Raw genomic sequence first — 16,383 nt, 5'->3', positions numbered from 1 at the left:
TACCTCAAGAACATTCTCTTGATTGGGGTCCAAAATGAACTCAAAGGTCTCGTTCCACACAGGATTCACATCGTTATTGAAATGTTTTGTTCTCTTCCTGCAGTCAGGGGCAGATGGGATGAACAGCTCCACATAGGGATCTGGAGTGTCAACTACAGAGCAAAACAGATGTTCAAGTTAGGTAAAACTCAAGTTTGGGTTGTAATATTCGACACGGTTATGTGAAACCACAGATCACCTCATGGTCTATGACAGAAAAACATTCAGCTATATAAATTACATAAATATAATGACATGAATGATATAATGATATTAACAATTTCCCAAAAAGAAACAGATATTATGCTTTTAAGAGGGGAGAAGAAAAGCCTTGAACAAACAGAACGGCACTGGGATTGATTCAAGTTTTTTGGTAGTATGTATAATTCTACCAGGCAGAGGTAATTATTTTTAAAAGTTTTTACCCCTTCTTCTCTTTCTAGCCTTTAATTACTTTGGCTGGTCTCACAGAAGTAACTACTCCACAAAAACAGTCTTCAGATAATGAAAACAAGAAGCTTGGTATACATATTTGGATCCTCTTTAACCTTTGTTGGTCTGACAATCGTGAAGGAAATCAGGCCACTTACATACTGCTAAACACAGCATAAGGAGAGTTGTTCAAATCTGAAGCCACTGCAATCATCAGAGCTCTGTGGAGGTCACCACAAAATCAAGACCTTATTTACACAGTATATTTGAATAACAACTGTGCAAAACACTAACTGAAAATGTAGAAACATATGACAACTATAGCTAATCAGAATTATCAGTGGGAGAAAAATACACACCAACAAAACTCAACGAATGGGTCTAGTAAGAGCCATTCCTGAGAGCAAAGAATGCATTGCTGGCAGCCCCATCTTTCCAACTGGTTAATATTTTTCAGTCCAGTGATGCTTTTTCTGTCCAATGAGACTTTTTTTTCTGTTGAATTGGGCCAAGGCTGATGTAGTCATTTACAGATTTCTCTAAAACATTGCTCAGATGCTTCACATGAGAGAGCATGGGACATTATCCCAGTTATTTTGGTGATCATGAAAAGCCATCTGCTCTGCTGTGGTAAAACGCACTCATCTTTCCAGCATCCTCTCCTCAAAGTTTCTCCTCTGCTTTACTGAAACATTTTCAAGCAAATACAATACCCATCACAAACAAGAATCCTTTTCTTAAAGGTCTCTTTTTGAAAGAGATTAAAACCTATTACTATATAAAAAAGGTCTGAACATTCCTCTTTGTACACACTTGAAGTCTAAAGATACTTTTTTCAACAAAGTCAAATGTTTTTAGAGACACTTGAATTTCAATAAAACATTATCAGTGAGATTGCTGAGGCCCAGAACTACATGGGCATTTCAGCTGGGAGAAAGAGGAAAAGAGCAAAACAAAAAAGTTGATACATTCAAATGGAAATCAATCACCTTTGAAAAAAAACCAACCAAACAGCCACAAAAAGGCGCAGGGAGTTCTGTACACGTACCAAAGCACAACAGAGTCAAAACTCAAAATTTTTGGTGTCCCAGTAGAGGGGAAAATCTGCCAGACCTAACATGCTTTCTGATGGCATCGCCAAACATAAGAGATACTGAACTTGCCCACAAAGTACTTCAATTACCTCTGGAGATGCAGAGTTACACTCAAGGGTCATACTTTGAATTAAGTATTCCTGTAGCTAGGGAAACTTTAGGGACAGTAAACAAACCTTCTCCTAGACTCAGGCTCCCTCGATTAAAATTCTGTATGTAAATAGATTTTGTGATTCAAAGATTTCACTGTGTGAGAATTTCCCTGGATTGCTAAAAAACTCCCCAGGACTCCCTAAGGAGTTTTAGACTGTGGTCCGTATCTGTGAGGCTTAGCTAATTACTATGGTTTCGCAAGTCACACCACTACCTGTATAATTAACAAGCAGCTATTTAAAGTTGGGGATCAGTGTGGAAAGCCTTTAAATAGCAATCTTTATTAGCTCCTAAGAATTTATGTCTGATCTTGTCTCTTATTTAAAGTCAGGGGAACAGGGGGATCAACCCCCAAGTGTTTTTTAAATCTGTTTTCTCAATGTCAGTTCTAACTAGTTGCCAACTTTTACTGAATACATTAGCTCCCTTGTGAATTACTACATAAATCTGTACCAGAAATAAGGGAATCAAGGCCCCTTGAAACTAAACAGCAAAATATCTACTGAAATCAGAAGTGACAAGATCTCATCTGGTATGTCTGGATATCAAGCACTACTTCGGCAATAAACACTACAGACTTGCTCTGCCAAGAGACTGAGCTTGCCTACAAAAGCTTGGTTTTTAACCAAAATACTGGTGCTAAACAGTGTTCTGGGCAAAACATCAATTGCTTCCCTTTCCATTCAATTTTTTATGTGATTATGTGATCAGCCCTAACTATAAGTTACAAAACTCTAATTTTTCCTTTTAAACAAAAACAGCAATTGGTTTCCTATCTGTAGACAAAATTCCGAAGCACGTGGAAAACCCATACCACTGCACAGCTGGCATACAGATGGCATTACTAACTTCCTATCAGACAGACTCCAAATAAGTGTTGAAACAGAAACTAAATCCAAGACACGGAACAACTAAAATTAGAAAAATCCATCTTTGTAACTCAGTATTGCCAAGCCGCCCCCTCGCTCCCTGCCTTTATTATCTTTTTTAACCCAAGGCAAAAAGTTAATCATCTGCCTTTTCATTTTTCCAAGTTTATTTTGTGCTATTTTCAATTAAGAAAATGAAAATCTCTTCTGTAACTTCCTTCTTCAGACAAAGAGGAAAAATACTGGAAGACTGTGTGCTCTGATTAAGATATTGCTATAAACTATACTATATTAATCAAAATCTTACTCATTATTGTTTGGGGACCAAAAACTAGCTACCAGCAATCTGGCAAGTAACACAAAAGTATTCACTTAATATATTTCAAAACATTAAAGTTATCCAGCGCAGACAGAACAGACAGAGTGTGAATCCTTTTGCATAAATGTATTTATTCCTGTTTGTGGTTTTGCTAGTTGATTTGTCGGGTGTTTTGTCAAAAAACTAACCTGAAAGTCTAAGTGAAAAGTAGCTTGATTGCTGCTGTTATCTGTATTTTGATTTTAAATGGAAGCATTTTTATGAAATTATTTATGGGTCAAAAGCTGATTGCAAGTGCAATTAATACAAGAGACTTATCGATGTAGAGACAGCACTGTCATGCATTTACTCTTGAAATACCAACCACAGACTTTTCAAAAGAAGCAACGTGTAAGAGTTTGTACTTCTTCCTCAGGACACTTCCAAAGAAAGTGAAGTTTCTATACAGCTCCGCTAGGCTCTGGGCTATACTTTGTGCAAGCATTCTCGCATGACTCCTACATCATTTGCGGGCTAGCTATCTACAGTGCATCTCAACTTTTAATGTAAGTAAAGTTTGGAACATTTGCAAATGGACATATGCACTACCATAAGACAGGGAGTGGAAGGTATGATTCCATATCCCTCTGTTCCTGGCTCTCTTTGACTATTCACAGCAAGTGCCTCAGTATTTGCATGCAACTAAAACACAGTAATTTTGCCAGCGTCAAGTGCTTCATACACAATGGCATAGATAATGCTCTGAACAGAGGGACCAGACTCCATTAGTATTTCTCAGGGACAAATAACTATGAACTGACAATTAAGTACAAGTGTATCTAAAATCCCACCTTTACACTAAAACATAAAACTAAGAGTTTCAGCTTTGATGTCAATACTAACTAATGATGTCAGAACTAACAGAAATTCCTGAAATTAGCATCTTATAGCTAGATGAATTATAAAGGTAATTGACAAAAAGTTCATAATAATCCTTTTGTAAGATTTACAGCGTCCACCAAATCGCCAGGGGTTGAAGACAGATATCCAATAACAAAAGCAGAGTCAGCATCTAAACAGTTATTTCTAAACACACTGGCTTAAGAAATGGCTGAGAGGTAGGAAGTACAGATTCAATGGCTTTTCCTAATTTGATTTATCTCCTAGTTAAGTAATTGCTGTAGAATTCTATCTCTAAATTACATTATGAATCATGAAGTGAAAAACACAATGGACAGTAATTAGGATCAATCACATTAAAAATGAGTAATGCTTTGAGCAATCTGTCTATTAAGGAAACCTGTAAAATTTTCTGCAATGACTGGAAACCATTTGATCTTATGTTACTAATTTGGTGAGATGACTGCCATCAGGCCCCCATATTAATATAATTAATATTTCAGACATACAATTTATATTTCAGCCATTCCAATTTCAATTATTTCAACAGCATAATAGACACAAAGAAACTATAGAAAGCCTGTTTGAATATAAAATACAAGGATGAAGCCACTACCATCATACATTAAAATTTATCATTTTCCCATCAAAAGCTGAAAGCAATGCAAAGTTCTTGAAGTATTAAAAAATGTGGCTTGCTACAAAAAGTTCCGCACTGTTAAGAACTTGACGTTTTTTTCCACGAGCATGTCATAAACACTTGTGATCATAATGGATATTAATTAGAACTATATTAACTTTAATTTCAGCTAATATATGCATCACGATTATAGAAAGTAGATCTGGATCCGTAGTTTTTGGACTCATGATCTCCAGATAATATATTTATGCAATTACACAAATATTTCAGAGGGTACATGGCAGAACTTCCTTAAAGAACTATATTAATTTGGTTCACTGGAGTTTTTTGCCTTCTGGCTAACCAACATCCCCTACCACCAAGTGCAACCCCATTCATAAAATCTTACTAGGTCACAAATGACCACCTTTGTCTACTTTCCACCATTTTTTTTTGATTACTGCACTACAGTACAACTTGGTTAGCACGAAGTTGCACTCAGCTGAGTGGCCTGACTGACACCAAGCTAATAACGGGAATCGCTGGACTACCTCCTTCTCCTCCAAGGAAGCTAAAAAATGCCAGCTGTGCCCTAAGTGCACATGGTTCTGGCTGGGGAAGGGAGCTCAAGCAAACTGCTCAGCCCATACTCGCTGCTGTCTGGCTGAGAGGCTCCTCTGAATTTTACAGAATTTATCAAACCTACAGTTTCTCTAGAGAAACCCAATGCAGGGGCACAAAGGCATTTCCAATGGGTTGCACATTACCTAGTATCAATCACAGTAAACCAGCATGGCACCAGCTACAGCAATCTCTTTCTAGGCCAAAAACATTGTTTCGAAATGTGTTCAAAAATAATAACTGAAGTTTTATTCAAATAGTGAATTTTTGGGGGCTTGCTGGACAATATGCTTCACAGTGGCGTGGAAATACAGTTTGGTGTCTCTGCCACAGTCGGGTGAAAATGTAGTGAATTTTAAAATCATGTTTTTTCCCAGCTCAATGTGATTTTTGCAGCTTAAGAGAATTCTTAAAACAGCACTTATCAATAATTGTCAAATATCAATAATCCCCAAATAACTAATGTTTCCCAAACAACAAATATAGGAAATATTAGATTTGGCTTACTCTTGTTCTGCTGCAAACTAGTGAAAGGACAGACTACACGAGGGCCTAAAAAAAGGTGTCTCCAGTGTTCCGGAGAACACAGGCACCATTAACTGATTAATTAAATCAGTATCAGACAGTCAAGGAGGAATGGAAAAGAAGCAGAGCACAAGGTCCCCCCTAGAGCTGTCAGCAATGCTACCTGGCTGTGTGACTGGATTGAGGGGAGGGTAAATGGTCCGATGGGGATGCTGATGCTCAGGGTATGACATCACCTTGGTGTACCCTTCTGCCAACTCACAGGCAACAAAAGTATGCAGAGTCCTTGCTGCAGAGGCTGGTGGTGTGATTTTAAAAACCAAGAGATTCTTCTCCCACCTAAAGAGGTGAAGCCCAGGAATGCCAGGAGCAGAACTGGCTGTGTAAGGCTGCCACATACAAAAGCATCTTGTCACCCTCTTAAGCAATCTTTGTGTTAAAAACTACCGCAGCTGTGCAATCGCAAGCCCTCAATCCAATAACATAAAACACTGCAGCAGCTAACAGCAACAAGGCTGAACTTTTGATCTCTCTTTTTAGATTTGTTCTGAGTTTCCATTTCCAAAGAGGACTGTAGCTGAATCTGCTATGAATTGAGGTCTCCCTTTCATAGGGAGCTGATACTTCTGGGAGTCTTCAGACAAATCCATAGTCTAGCAGTAATACAGATACTAGTCTAAGAGTCTGGAGACATGACAGAAAGCCTCAGGGAATCTAAAATGTCCAGCAGTACACACAGAGATTACCAGTAAGAGGTTCCAAGGAGGATGTGACAGGTTATTTACCGCCTGTGTTTAAGGTACTATAGGGAACGTCAGGGCTTTTGGCCTTCATCTTCAAGAAGGATTTTGCAAAGGAGATGATGCAGTGTGAGATTTCATGAGCGGAAGGTGACTACAAGTGAAGTAAGGCAGCTCCCAGAGCAGCAGCTATGTTATGAGAAAACCTGTGATTGGGTAACACGTTTATTAGAGATTACTAGTGCCTTTTATTACAGTGCTTTTCATCTCCGGCATTACTTAAGTGAAGGAAATAACTTCCAGCACAGGCTACAGTTTACTGGGGTGGGACACCACTAGTGGTTTCACTCATCCAGCCTTGAAAGGGAAAAAAACCCCAACAAATAAATTAGTTGAACCCTTCATAGGTTTAAAGCAAATTTGAAGATGACCAAAAAATATACTCTCCTCTAGGTTATCTGTACAGTTCCCTTTGCAGTCAGCCAGCAGTAAAAAGTGACTAAAACATTAGCTTGCAATAGTGCAGAGAAAAGTCTGTGTTGTCTAGTAGTGTGCCAGAATCTAAGGGGTTTGGCATTTTTTTTTTAATTTAAATGCCTATTTCTTAAGAGTCTTTTCAGTGTTAAACTTGTGAAATGTCTCCACCAACAGAGACACAAGCAGGAGAGAAGGAACAGGCAGTGTGGCTGCCTAGTTCAACTATGACTGCGGGTCCACGGTAATGTCAGGTCTGGGCAGGGATAATTTGATCTAGAGTAGGTTTAGGCATATCATCACATTCTTGGTAAATTGCTCAAAACCCACAATATCACTTTTATTCCAGATTCATGTTAGTTGAGTATAGGTTATTCCTAGTCTGGCATAAAGTCTGCTAATACAAACTTAAACTGGCAACATTTTCTGAATCTGCAGAACAAGTTTACACTGGATCTGCATTTGGTATCATGAGGCTTTAGAGGTTTTGATCCTCTACCAGCAGCTCTAGAGCTCGATTTACTGTATTGCTAAAGTGCAGCCTCCAGGCCTTCAAGTGAGAAGAGGTTCTTCCCTGACTTTTTAATTCAGACAATTGTCAGGAACGTTTAAAAACCTGGAGTTGTCCTAACTGGGCAGAACCATTGCTAAGTATAGGCTCAGACTGGCTACATAAACATCGCATCTTAGTAGAACCATCATCATTTGTACTGCAAGCAGTTACAAGAAACTCAAAAATAAAGGGATACCTGTGAATTGTTTCTGCCCCAACCTTGCTGCTCAGTCGGGTTATTACAGGCATTTCATTTACAGGGCCAAAGAATGGATTGCAAAGCACTTAGTCAGAACAGCGTAGGCACATCAATGTTAACAGGTCCATAAAGGGAAAGGGATGACTGTACAAGTAAATTAATCTGCCCAACTAAGCATGGCACAGCCTAGCATTATGCTGACGTTCCCTGTGTTTCCACTGTCCTGTAACACTGTTGGCTGGATGCTTTGATAGAGCATAGTTTTTAGTGAGAGACTTTACAAGTGTTCTTTTCTGTACTGATTGATGGGTGTGAGGAAGGGGACGATTTTTTTTCATCCCTTTCAGAGCACATTCAGTCAAAAATACATAAATGAACACATGTATTTATTTGTAAGAACTTTGATACACACTGGTATGCAGGGCAGTCAGCATGCTGCAAAATGCAAGACAGTAACCAAAGGATGTTTCAAGTAACACTTCAAAAAAAAACATTTTCAAAACAAATGAAAAGTCTTTATGCAGTAGACAGCAACCTGTGGAACTCCTTATCAAAGGATCTGTGGATGAGAAGACTTTTGTGGAGTCAAGGAAAACCGCTGAAGTTTATGCAAGAGAAACTCAGTGAGGGCTACTAATTACATCAGAAGCACATCAAGCTCAGGGAGCCCCTACTGAAGACAGCTGCGTGCTTAGAGAGGATCACAGGAAAATATCACATACTTACCCTGTTCATATTTTTCCTTTGTATCTGACTATGACTGATGTTCTTGCTGATTCTCCCCCAGGATCAGGCATTAGCCCAACCCTAACACAACTTCAAAGCCCTCCCTGGGAAGGGGGATGAGAGGGAAAGGAAAGAAAGCAGAAAGAAATCAAATTATTACAGAGGACAAACGGAATAAAAGGAGAGCAACCCCTCCTAAATGGAGGGAGTAAAAGGCTCAAACTGAAGAAACAGTGGTGTCTACAACTAACTCCCTGGAGGAGAAGCCCTACCAAAAAGTTCTGCCTGGAGACAGCACATGAAACAGAAACAGTTTCCAGTGACCATCAAGCTCCTTCCCTCTGGGGCTGCAGTTGGCCACAGTGTGGCAAGGGCCTCAAGAAGAAAGGCAAGTAGGTCCCCCAGCTAGAGTATCAGCAAAATGGATCCTTGGTCTCAGCCAGAATGACAGCTTTGATGTTATCCTTACAGTGTAACAGAGTAATGAGAGAGTTTTCCTCTAGGACGAAAACAAGTTTTCACTAACATTTTACAGAAACAGTCCCTGCCTCAATAACTACATGGCAAGTATTCAGAGACAGAATTTGGTTCTCATGGAAAAGGCATTTTTGCAACTGCAAAGAGCAGGATTTTCTAGATCAGTTTCACTGGGGAACACATGAGCCTGCTTCCAACATGACTTTCACCTCCCAGCACTGCTACTGGTTAACCCTACAACAGGGCAAGAATATTGCATGTGTCAAGAAAACTGAAAGCTAGTCTACAGTTGTCTCAGACCAAGATCTGCAGGAGACATTTCATGAGCAGTTGTTACTAGTATTGTTAATTTCTGAAGATACGCATCTTCCAAAGATACCTATTTCAGTACCAGCCTATGGCTCTAGATCCAGGGTCAGCTACCTATGGTTGGTGATGGAGCACAGACCACTACAGGGCATGACCAACAGCAGGGATGGTGCAAGGGCTGTCAGGAAGAGTCAAATCAAAAGGGGCTGCTCAAGCCACAGAGCTTGGTCATCCTGGGACTCAGATGCCCATCCAGGCCACCCTAGCATAGACTGGAGCAGTATGGGTCTAAATGGGAACATTTCTGTCTCCTTCCCATGAGATACTTCTAGCACTCCTCCTCTGGCTTGTGCTGCTAGGTGTACAGTACATCTTACAAATCCTGGCCACAGGAAGATCTGCATGTGCAGCCTGTAGGACTTGGAAGATTGGTCAACTCTGACCTACTTTTTCCAGAGGAGGAGCTTGGCTTGTTTTCCTCTTGAAACTCCCTTGCAAAAATCAGGTCCTGCTTCAGGGCCTTGCAGGAAGAACATTGTCTGATGACACTTCAACAGTTAAATCAAGCACACTGCAGCTAAGTCACAGTACAAGACTGGCCAGCTGTGATACAGAGAACAGCTGGACCAGTCCTGAATGAGCTGCTGTAACACAAACTGTTGTGTCCCTGCTCTAATACGAACAGGCAAATGTCCAATTCCTTCCCTTTCGGCTAGCTCAGGTTTAAAACACTGCACATGTATGCCTGAACTGCATTAGAGTGCTGTGACTCTGGCTTTAAATAAGACAACTTCAACACCAAGAGCTATGGCTCATAACAAACACAACCCCAGGTTACAGGCCTACAAGAGAGAAATGGTGACTGAAACGGCACTAGACATCACCTCTTCCTTCCCTCCACAATGCTGAAGCAGATCCTTCAGCCAGGGCCGGGCTGGCACTGCAGGCAGGGAAAGGTGGGTGCTGACCCCGGGCAATCCCACCGCTCCTTGCTTCCTCGGGAGAAGGAGGCAGCATCCAGGAAGCATGGCAGCAACGCTGCCCCAGGAGAAGCCCATCTCCTTGACTTGCTGGTTGCAGCAGCACTGGCCAATCGTGCCAAGAGCTACCTGTAAGAGCTGCTTTCTATCACCATGTTAGTAAGTTTTGAAACCAGGGCAGAGCTCTGTTGACCAGACTGCTCCCCCTACTTTAACTTGTTTATCTGAGCAGCCTAACTACAGTGGAATGCATTCTCAATTCCAACTAGGGGGACAGAAATGGAGATAGAAGCTGAGTACCAGTGTCACGAGCTATCCAAACTTTAAACAATTTTATTTTCAAGAAAATACTTTTTCTTTAAAATGCCCAATATTACACTGTTTATTATCATAGCATCAAAAGTAGATGAAGCAAGTAAAAGCTGCAAATCCAAAAGAGGATTAAGCAAGATTAGTGATCAAGAGTAGAGTCATACAACTGGTTTCCTTTGTAGATGCTACCAACTGTTTTGAAAGCCAGTATACTTAAAAATAGATCTTCAAAATGTAATTCAAATTTTACAATGCTTCCTTTGGCCCAGTTTTCCAGTAAGCCCCCTGAAATTCCAAAAGGCGAGAGATTCAATGGAAAGAAGAACCAGAGTTTACAAGCATTTCTCTTCCAGGATGCTGCAGTTTGTAATTCTGGTCTTTTTCTATAACTCCCTGTACTGCTGTGGAAGTAAGCAAAAGGCTTAACAGTGTGGTGTGCTATCTGGAGTAGATTCAACACTAAATATCCACAGTGAATATATGTATTCACTGGACTGTAGGCAAAGTCTTTTCCAAAAGCTCCAGTCAGAGGAATGATTTTACAAGGTTTATTGACCCCTGCAACCAGCAGAAAGCTAAGCAGTTAAGATAATTAAATCCTCACCCAAGAACATGCAGATTTTGAGATATTCCTTGTATTGGGTTTATGTGGCAGGTTTTGGGCAGCAGGGGGAGTAGGGGGGCTGCAGGGATGGTACCAGAAGATGCCCCATGTCAGACAGAGCCAGTTTTAGCTGGCTCCAAGCTGGACCAGCTGCTAGCCAAGGCCAAGCCCAGCAGCAGCACTGGTGGCACATCTGTGATAACATACTTAAGCAAGCATAAAAAACACGGCACAGTAGCTGTGAGAAAGGAAGGAGAAAACATCAGAGAAACAACTATGCAGATACGATCAGTGAGGGGGAGGAGGTATTCCAGGTGCCAGAGTAGAGATCCCCCCATAGCGACGCAGGCTGGCCCCTGCAGCCCATGGAGGACCACGGTGGAGCAGAGATCCACACAGCAGCCCATGGAGAATCCCATACTGGAGCAGATAGGTGAGCCTGAAGGAAGCTGCAGCCTGTGTAGAGCCCAAGCAGGAACAGATTTTCTAGCAGGAACTGTGGCCCGTGAGGCAACCATGCTGGAGCAGAATGCTCCTGAAGGACTATACCCTATGGAAAGGGCCCATGCTGGAGCAGTTCTCTAAGGACTTCAGTCCATGGGAGGGACCCACCTTGGAGAAGGTCATGAAGGACTTACGTGTGTGAAGAAGGAGGAGTGGCAGAGACAGTACATTATGAACTGACTGTAACACTCCCTCCTCATCCCCCTGAATTGCTTGGGGGGACGTCTGGAGTGAAGTTGAGCCTGGGAAGAGGGAGATGTATGGTGGAAGGTGGTTTTAGTTTTATTTCTAACTATCATACTCTTCTACAGTTAATGGGCAATAAATTAATTTCCTCAAATTGAGTCAGGTTTGCCTGTGGCAGTAACAGGTAAGTGAGCTCCTTATCCCCATCTTGACCCATGCAAGCTTTCATTGTATTTTCTCTCCCAATCCTGTTGATGGAGGGGAGTGATAGAGCATCTTGATGGGCACCCGGCAGCCAGCCAAGATCAACCCACCACACATCTGCAGTTGCTCATCTCATAGCAGCTGAGCACAACTATTAGAGCAGCAGTCACTAAAACAGAATTTAAATCTTTTGTAAAGATAGATCTGCAATGATTGGATGTTAATAGGGTAGTATCTAGAGTGTGAGAGTCACCTTGAAAGGGACCATAAAACTAAAACAAGTAAAATCAGTAAAGGAAGTACTCCTACACAAAGACAAAAGTAAATGGGCAGGTACCTGAAATAAGAAGAGATCTGAATGAACTCCTGGGAAAGAGGGAGTCTGCTCACAAAATATTTTTTTCTTCTCCCCTCCCAAACATCCTGGGTCATATGTTCTTACAGTAATTCTCATCATCGCCACACACATAGTCACAGAATGACAAACTGGTGTAAATAGACTAACTTCCTTCATAAATGAAAAGCATTTGCATGAAATCTTTCTGTGATGCAATTATTGCCACTTTGGTTTATTTTGATGTGCTTTATCAGTGAGAAACAAAAGGAGCTACTGCACCTTAGATACTCAGATCCTGGTATGACCCAGATTCAGATTTGATTGCTTGTCTTTTGTAGAGTGATCTGACAAAGTTTTAAAGCTTACAGAGACAATGGAAAACCTCAGCCAAATAAAATAAAAGGAGAGGGCTGGAAGCTATCCTAGCTGCAGCTTGCTCTGTTGTTCCAGCCAGATCAGCCAGGAGACTAAAAATATGTCTTGAATCAGTAGCGCTGTGTGTGTGAACTGTTCACTCAAGGAAACACATTGCCTATGGAAGTTACAGTGTAGTGGGCACCTACTACCTAGTTTTAAGGATGACACAACTGTTTATGCTCTCCATTAATGACGAGCTCAAGAAATCTTGAAAAACTTGCTTAAAATACTCCGTATCTCTGCAGCCTAGGCTTGAGAAGACAGAAGTGTGGATAATTCTGCCAGAGAAGTCAGGCCCTCCATGCCCACCCACAGACTTGGGGCACCATGCACACTAGACCTCTCATCTAAAGCTCCTTGAGCAGAGGTAGACCTCAAACCCCTGAGATGAAAAATATCACACAAACAGAAAAATTATAAGCACTTCCACATATTTAATAAACTTAGATTTAGTCAGATCTTTCATAGCTATTCCAGAAAGTCTTGGAAAGACTGATTTGGAAAAAATAGCAAAACATTATACAAAGTCTTTCATGTTCCCCAGGACTTCCATCACCACCACAATGTAAAGTTATCTCTCTTGTCCACACAGAAGTCACCATCTACATGAACTGAAGCAACAACAACAGAATAAATTAAGAGAAAAACACAGAAGAGTCAACAGCTTGGTAGTGTCCATCATGGGACAGCAACAATAAGGTACCCACCACAACCAAGGCATCTCATATTATGTATCACAGCCACCCTCCCTGGTAGTCAATCCTACCCTTGAGATCAGAAACCCAATGTAGAAGTTCAGAAATTCCTTCAACAAGTTATCGTTTTGTCAAATCAAATGAAAAAGAAAATACATATATATATATATATATATATACACACATATTGGCGGGCACAATCAATTATAAAGACCCTTCACCACTCACAGTTTCATGCAGCTTTCTTAAATAATGAACATGATTACAGATTCGATCAAATAGCTTCCAGGCTCCTGCACACCAAGCTTTGTATATACATGGGAAATAAAAATATTTTTCATTTTCACAAAACAAAACCAGAAGCAGCAATCTGTTTTTTTCACTCTGAAGGCATTGCCAGGACTCCAAGAACAAGCCCCAGGAACTGAGAAGATCACTCAGAGATGCCCCAGACTGCAGGTGCCTCAGGCTATGGAGCACTCCTAGATGCCTCAGACAGGAAACCAAGCAGGTTTCAGTGGCCCATGAGCATAGTTGAGGAGGTTTTATCAAAATAAAAAGTTCTTCCTGAGTAGCTTTTTGGTTTTGATGATTTGATAAGAGTTTTGTCTGAAAAAAATTCCAATTACCCAATTACATAATAATATTAAAAAATCCATATACCCCATTAAATCCAAAATCCAATTATATTGATAGTATTTAGAATTTATACTACAGGACCATACTTGTCCTGGGAGGGGAGAAATAATGCCATGGTCTTTCAGCTTTCTTCACCCTTTCCACACTCCCTTTAATATATCATGGGGTCCCCATTTCAATCCCCTTTCTTCCCTTCTCATGTTCCCCACACTGTCGCATGACAGAGACCTCTGTGTCTGAGAACACGTGTCTTTCCATTTAACCCATCTTACACACACAGATCTGTGGGCCCCTTGTTCTACTCTTCACAGCACTTTGCCTGAGGTCTTGTTATATAAAGACCCTGTCAGAGGCCACTGGGATAACATCCCACTGCATCTTCTCTGTGTGCTCCTTTCCTTCACTTCACAGTAGATGCTAAACAGATTCCCAATTCCTTCTTCTCCCCTTCTGCCCGGGCTCCCCTCTCTCCCTTCATACTTGGGGCTCTTGAACATTCTCATCCCCACTGTCCCTCCCTCTTACCCCCAAGTTATTATCAACAGTAGACACTAAATTTGAAAAAAAACCCTGTTAACTGACTGAAGCAAAGCTGTGTGTCAGAGCAGCTTGCTGTAGTTTGATCTGAAAGCAGTTACCAGGAACATGCTGGGAGAGAAACAATTGCAAATCAAATGAGCCTGATGAGAGAGCAAGAGTAGGCACCACACACATCCTCCCAGCCCCAGCCTGCAAGTCTTAGGTGGGCTATGCAATGCTCTACATGAAGCACCAGGGAAAGGAAGAGACAACCTGACACCAAAACAGTCATCAACAAGGAAGCGGGAATATTCTTTTTACAGATTCAGCTAATATATTATTCTCTCCCTCTTCCCTTCCCTAATTGCAGACAAGAGTTTTCATGGGTCATTCTTCCTAGTGGTTTCCTGTTCAGCTAGTAAGCCCAAAGGCTCAGCAGCCCAACAGAAAGGGGAAGAAGTGTTGGTGTCTTATATAGCTCTCCACCATGAGATCTGCTTATACGGTTTGGATTTTTTTTTTTCTTTTTTTCTTTTTACCGCATTGACGCAGCAGAGCTCTGGGCTTCTTTCTTTTTTATGTGTTCTCACCACCAAACCACAACCTTTTGAAGATACAGCAATTGCCAGTTTCACTATACTCAGAACAGCACTTCCAACTAAGCCAAAAAACTAAGTGTAGGTGTTGTTTGCTTGTAGGCAAATTGTTTACAACTCACTCAGCTTTTCTGAATCAATGGAAAGAAGGAGCAGCAAATCTGCTTTCTGAGGTAGAGTGAGTAATGAAATGGGTACGTTGCCCGAACTTTAACAAGCAAGACAAAAAAAAAAACCAAAAACAACCCCAACCAACCCACTAACAATCATTTAATGCATGACAAACTTGATGTTTGTGGCAACAGTCTCCTATAAGAGAGAGACAAAATAGAAAGAGAAATACTCACGCATGTCACCAATCGCTCCTTTTGTGACATTTGTGGCTTTCCTTACTGTCACAGTGAATATGTGTGAATATTGGTGTTCCACCTGGAAGTCAAAGAGTTAGAGGTGATTAAGCTCCAGAAACAAAAAAACACTTAGCAAAATAGGTTTCATTTTGTCCAAAAACTGAGAGAGAGAAATCACCCAGTCAAAATGTAAGTGAAACTCATACTGGATAGAGCATCTTAAAGCTGAACTGCACCCTGTAGCTTTACTGAAAGGTCAGACCTTCTACTGGGGTTGCTTGATTTTCCTGCAGCCACACCTACTAATCTCAATAAATAACACTCCTCCTCTCTACAGAACCTGCTTTAAGGCATTTAGTCAGTCAGAGATAACTTGGTACGGTAAGAAAAAAAAAAAAAAATAAAAAGCGGGCTATTTTACAGTGTGCTTGCCTTTGTAATTACCTTCCCCCAGTAAAAAGGATGGGTGCAATTATTTCAAAGTATATGTTCTGGAACAGATACATGCATACTGCACACGCAAGAGATATAGTTAGCAATGCGTGGAATATACCTTTTCAGTATACATCAATATTCAAAGTGCAAGTGAACTTAATATAATGCAGATAAGTTGAAAAGAAAGATGTTAAAACATTCACAAGAAGATTTCATGCAGTTTCTGGAGCTTCCTGTTTCCTGCAAGTCCAAGCACACAGCAGGAGATGGCTTTCTAAGAGCAGGTCTGTCCTGAACAACCGGAGAAGTTAAAAAAGACATGAAATTAAGAAACAAAAGTAAACACTTTAATGAAAAGAGGTCAGTAACTCACATCTATTGTTACTTTACCTACACAGCTGTGAGTTTGACCAACCTACTAAATACCATTACGAGAATCACCACTGCACGCTGCAAGGCACACAACATTGGCCTTTACAGGGACACAGTACAGAGCTTGTGGGTGAGTTTTATGTATTAGAGCCAGGATCAGCTCTCACACAATTGTCTCTCAGCACTTACATCTACATTGCTATCT

The 16,383-nt window shown here is 40.9% G+C and overlaps 1 protein-coding gene across 1 annotated transcript in view; it reads right to left on the bottom strand.

The window, feature by feature from the left end:
* Positions 1 to 16,383, bottom strand: part of PLA2G4A (phospholipase A2 group IVA) — a 79,066-nt gene that overhangs the window by 40,322 nt on the left and 22,361 nt on the right. The window contains exons 4-5 of the mRNA XM_074907686.1: positions 15,369 to 15,450; positions 4 to 152 (exon numbers count right to left, since the gene is read on the bottom strand). Coding sequence (XP_074763787.1) covers positions 4 to 152; positions 15,369 to 15,450 — 231 coding nt within the window. The remainder of the gene's footprint in view (positions 1 to 3; positions 153 to 15,368; positions 15,451 to 16,383) is intronic.

Source organism: Athene noctua, chromosome 5 (assembly GCF_965140245.1).
Source record: "Athene noctua chromosome 5, bAthNoc1.hap1.1, whole genome shotgun sequence".
NCBI lineage: Eukaryota > Metazoa > Chordata > Aves > Strigiformes > Strigidae > Athene > Athene noctua.
The sequence above is the reverse complement of the archived record's forward strand: the minus strand, read 5'-3'. Positions and strand labels throughout refer to the sequence as shown.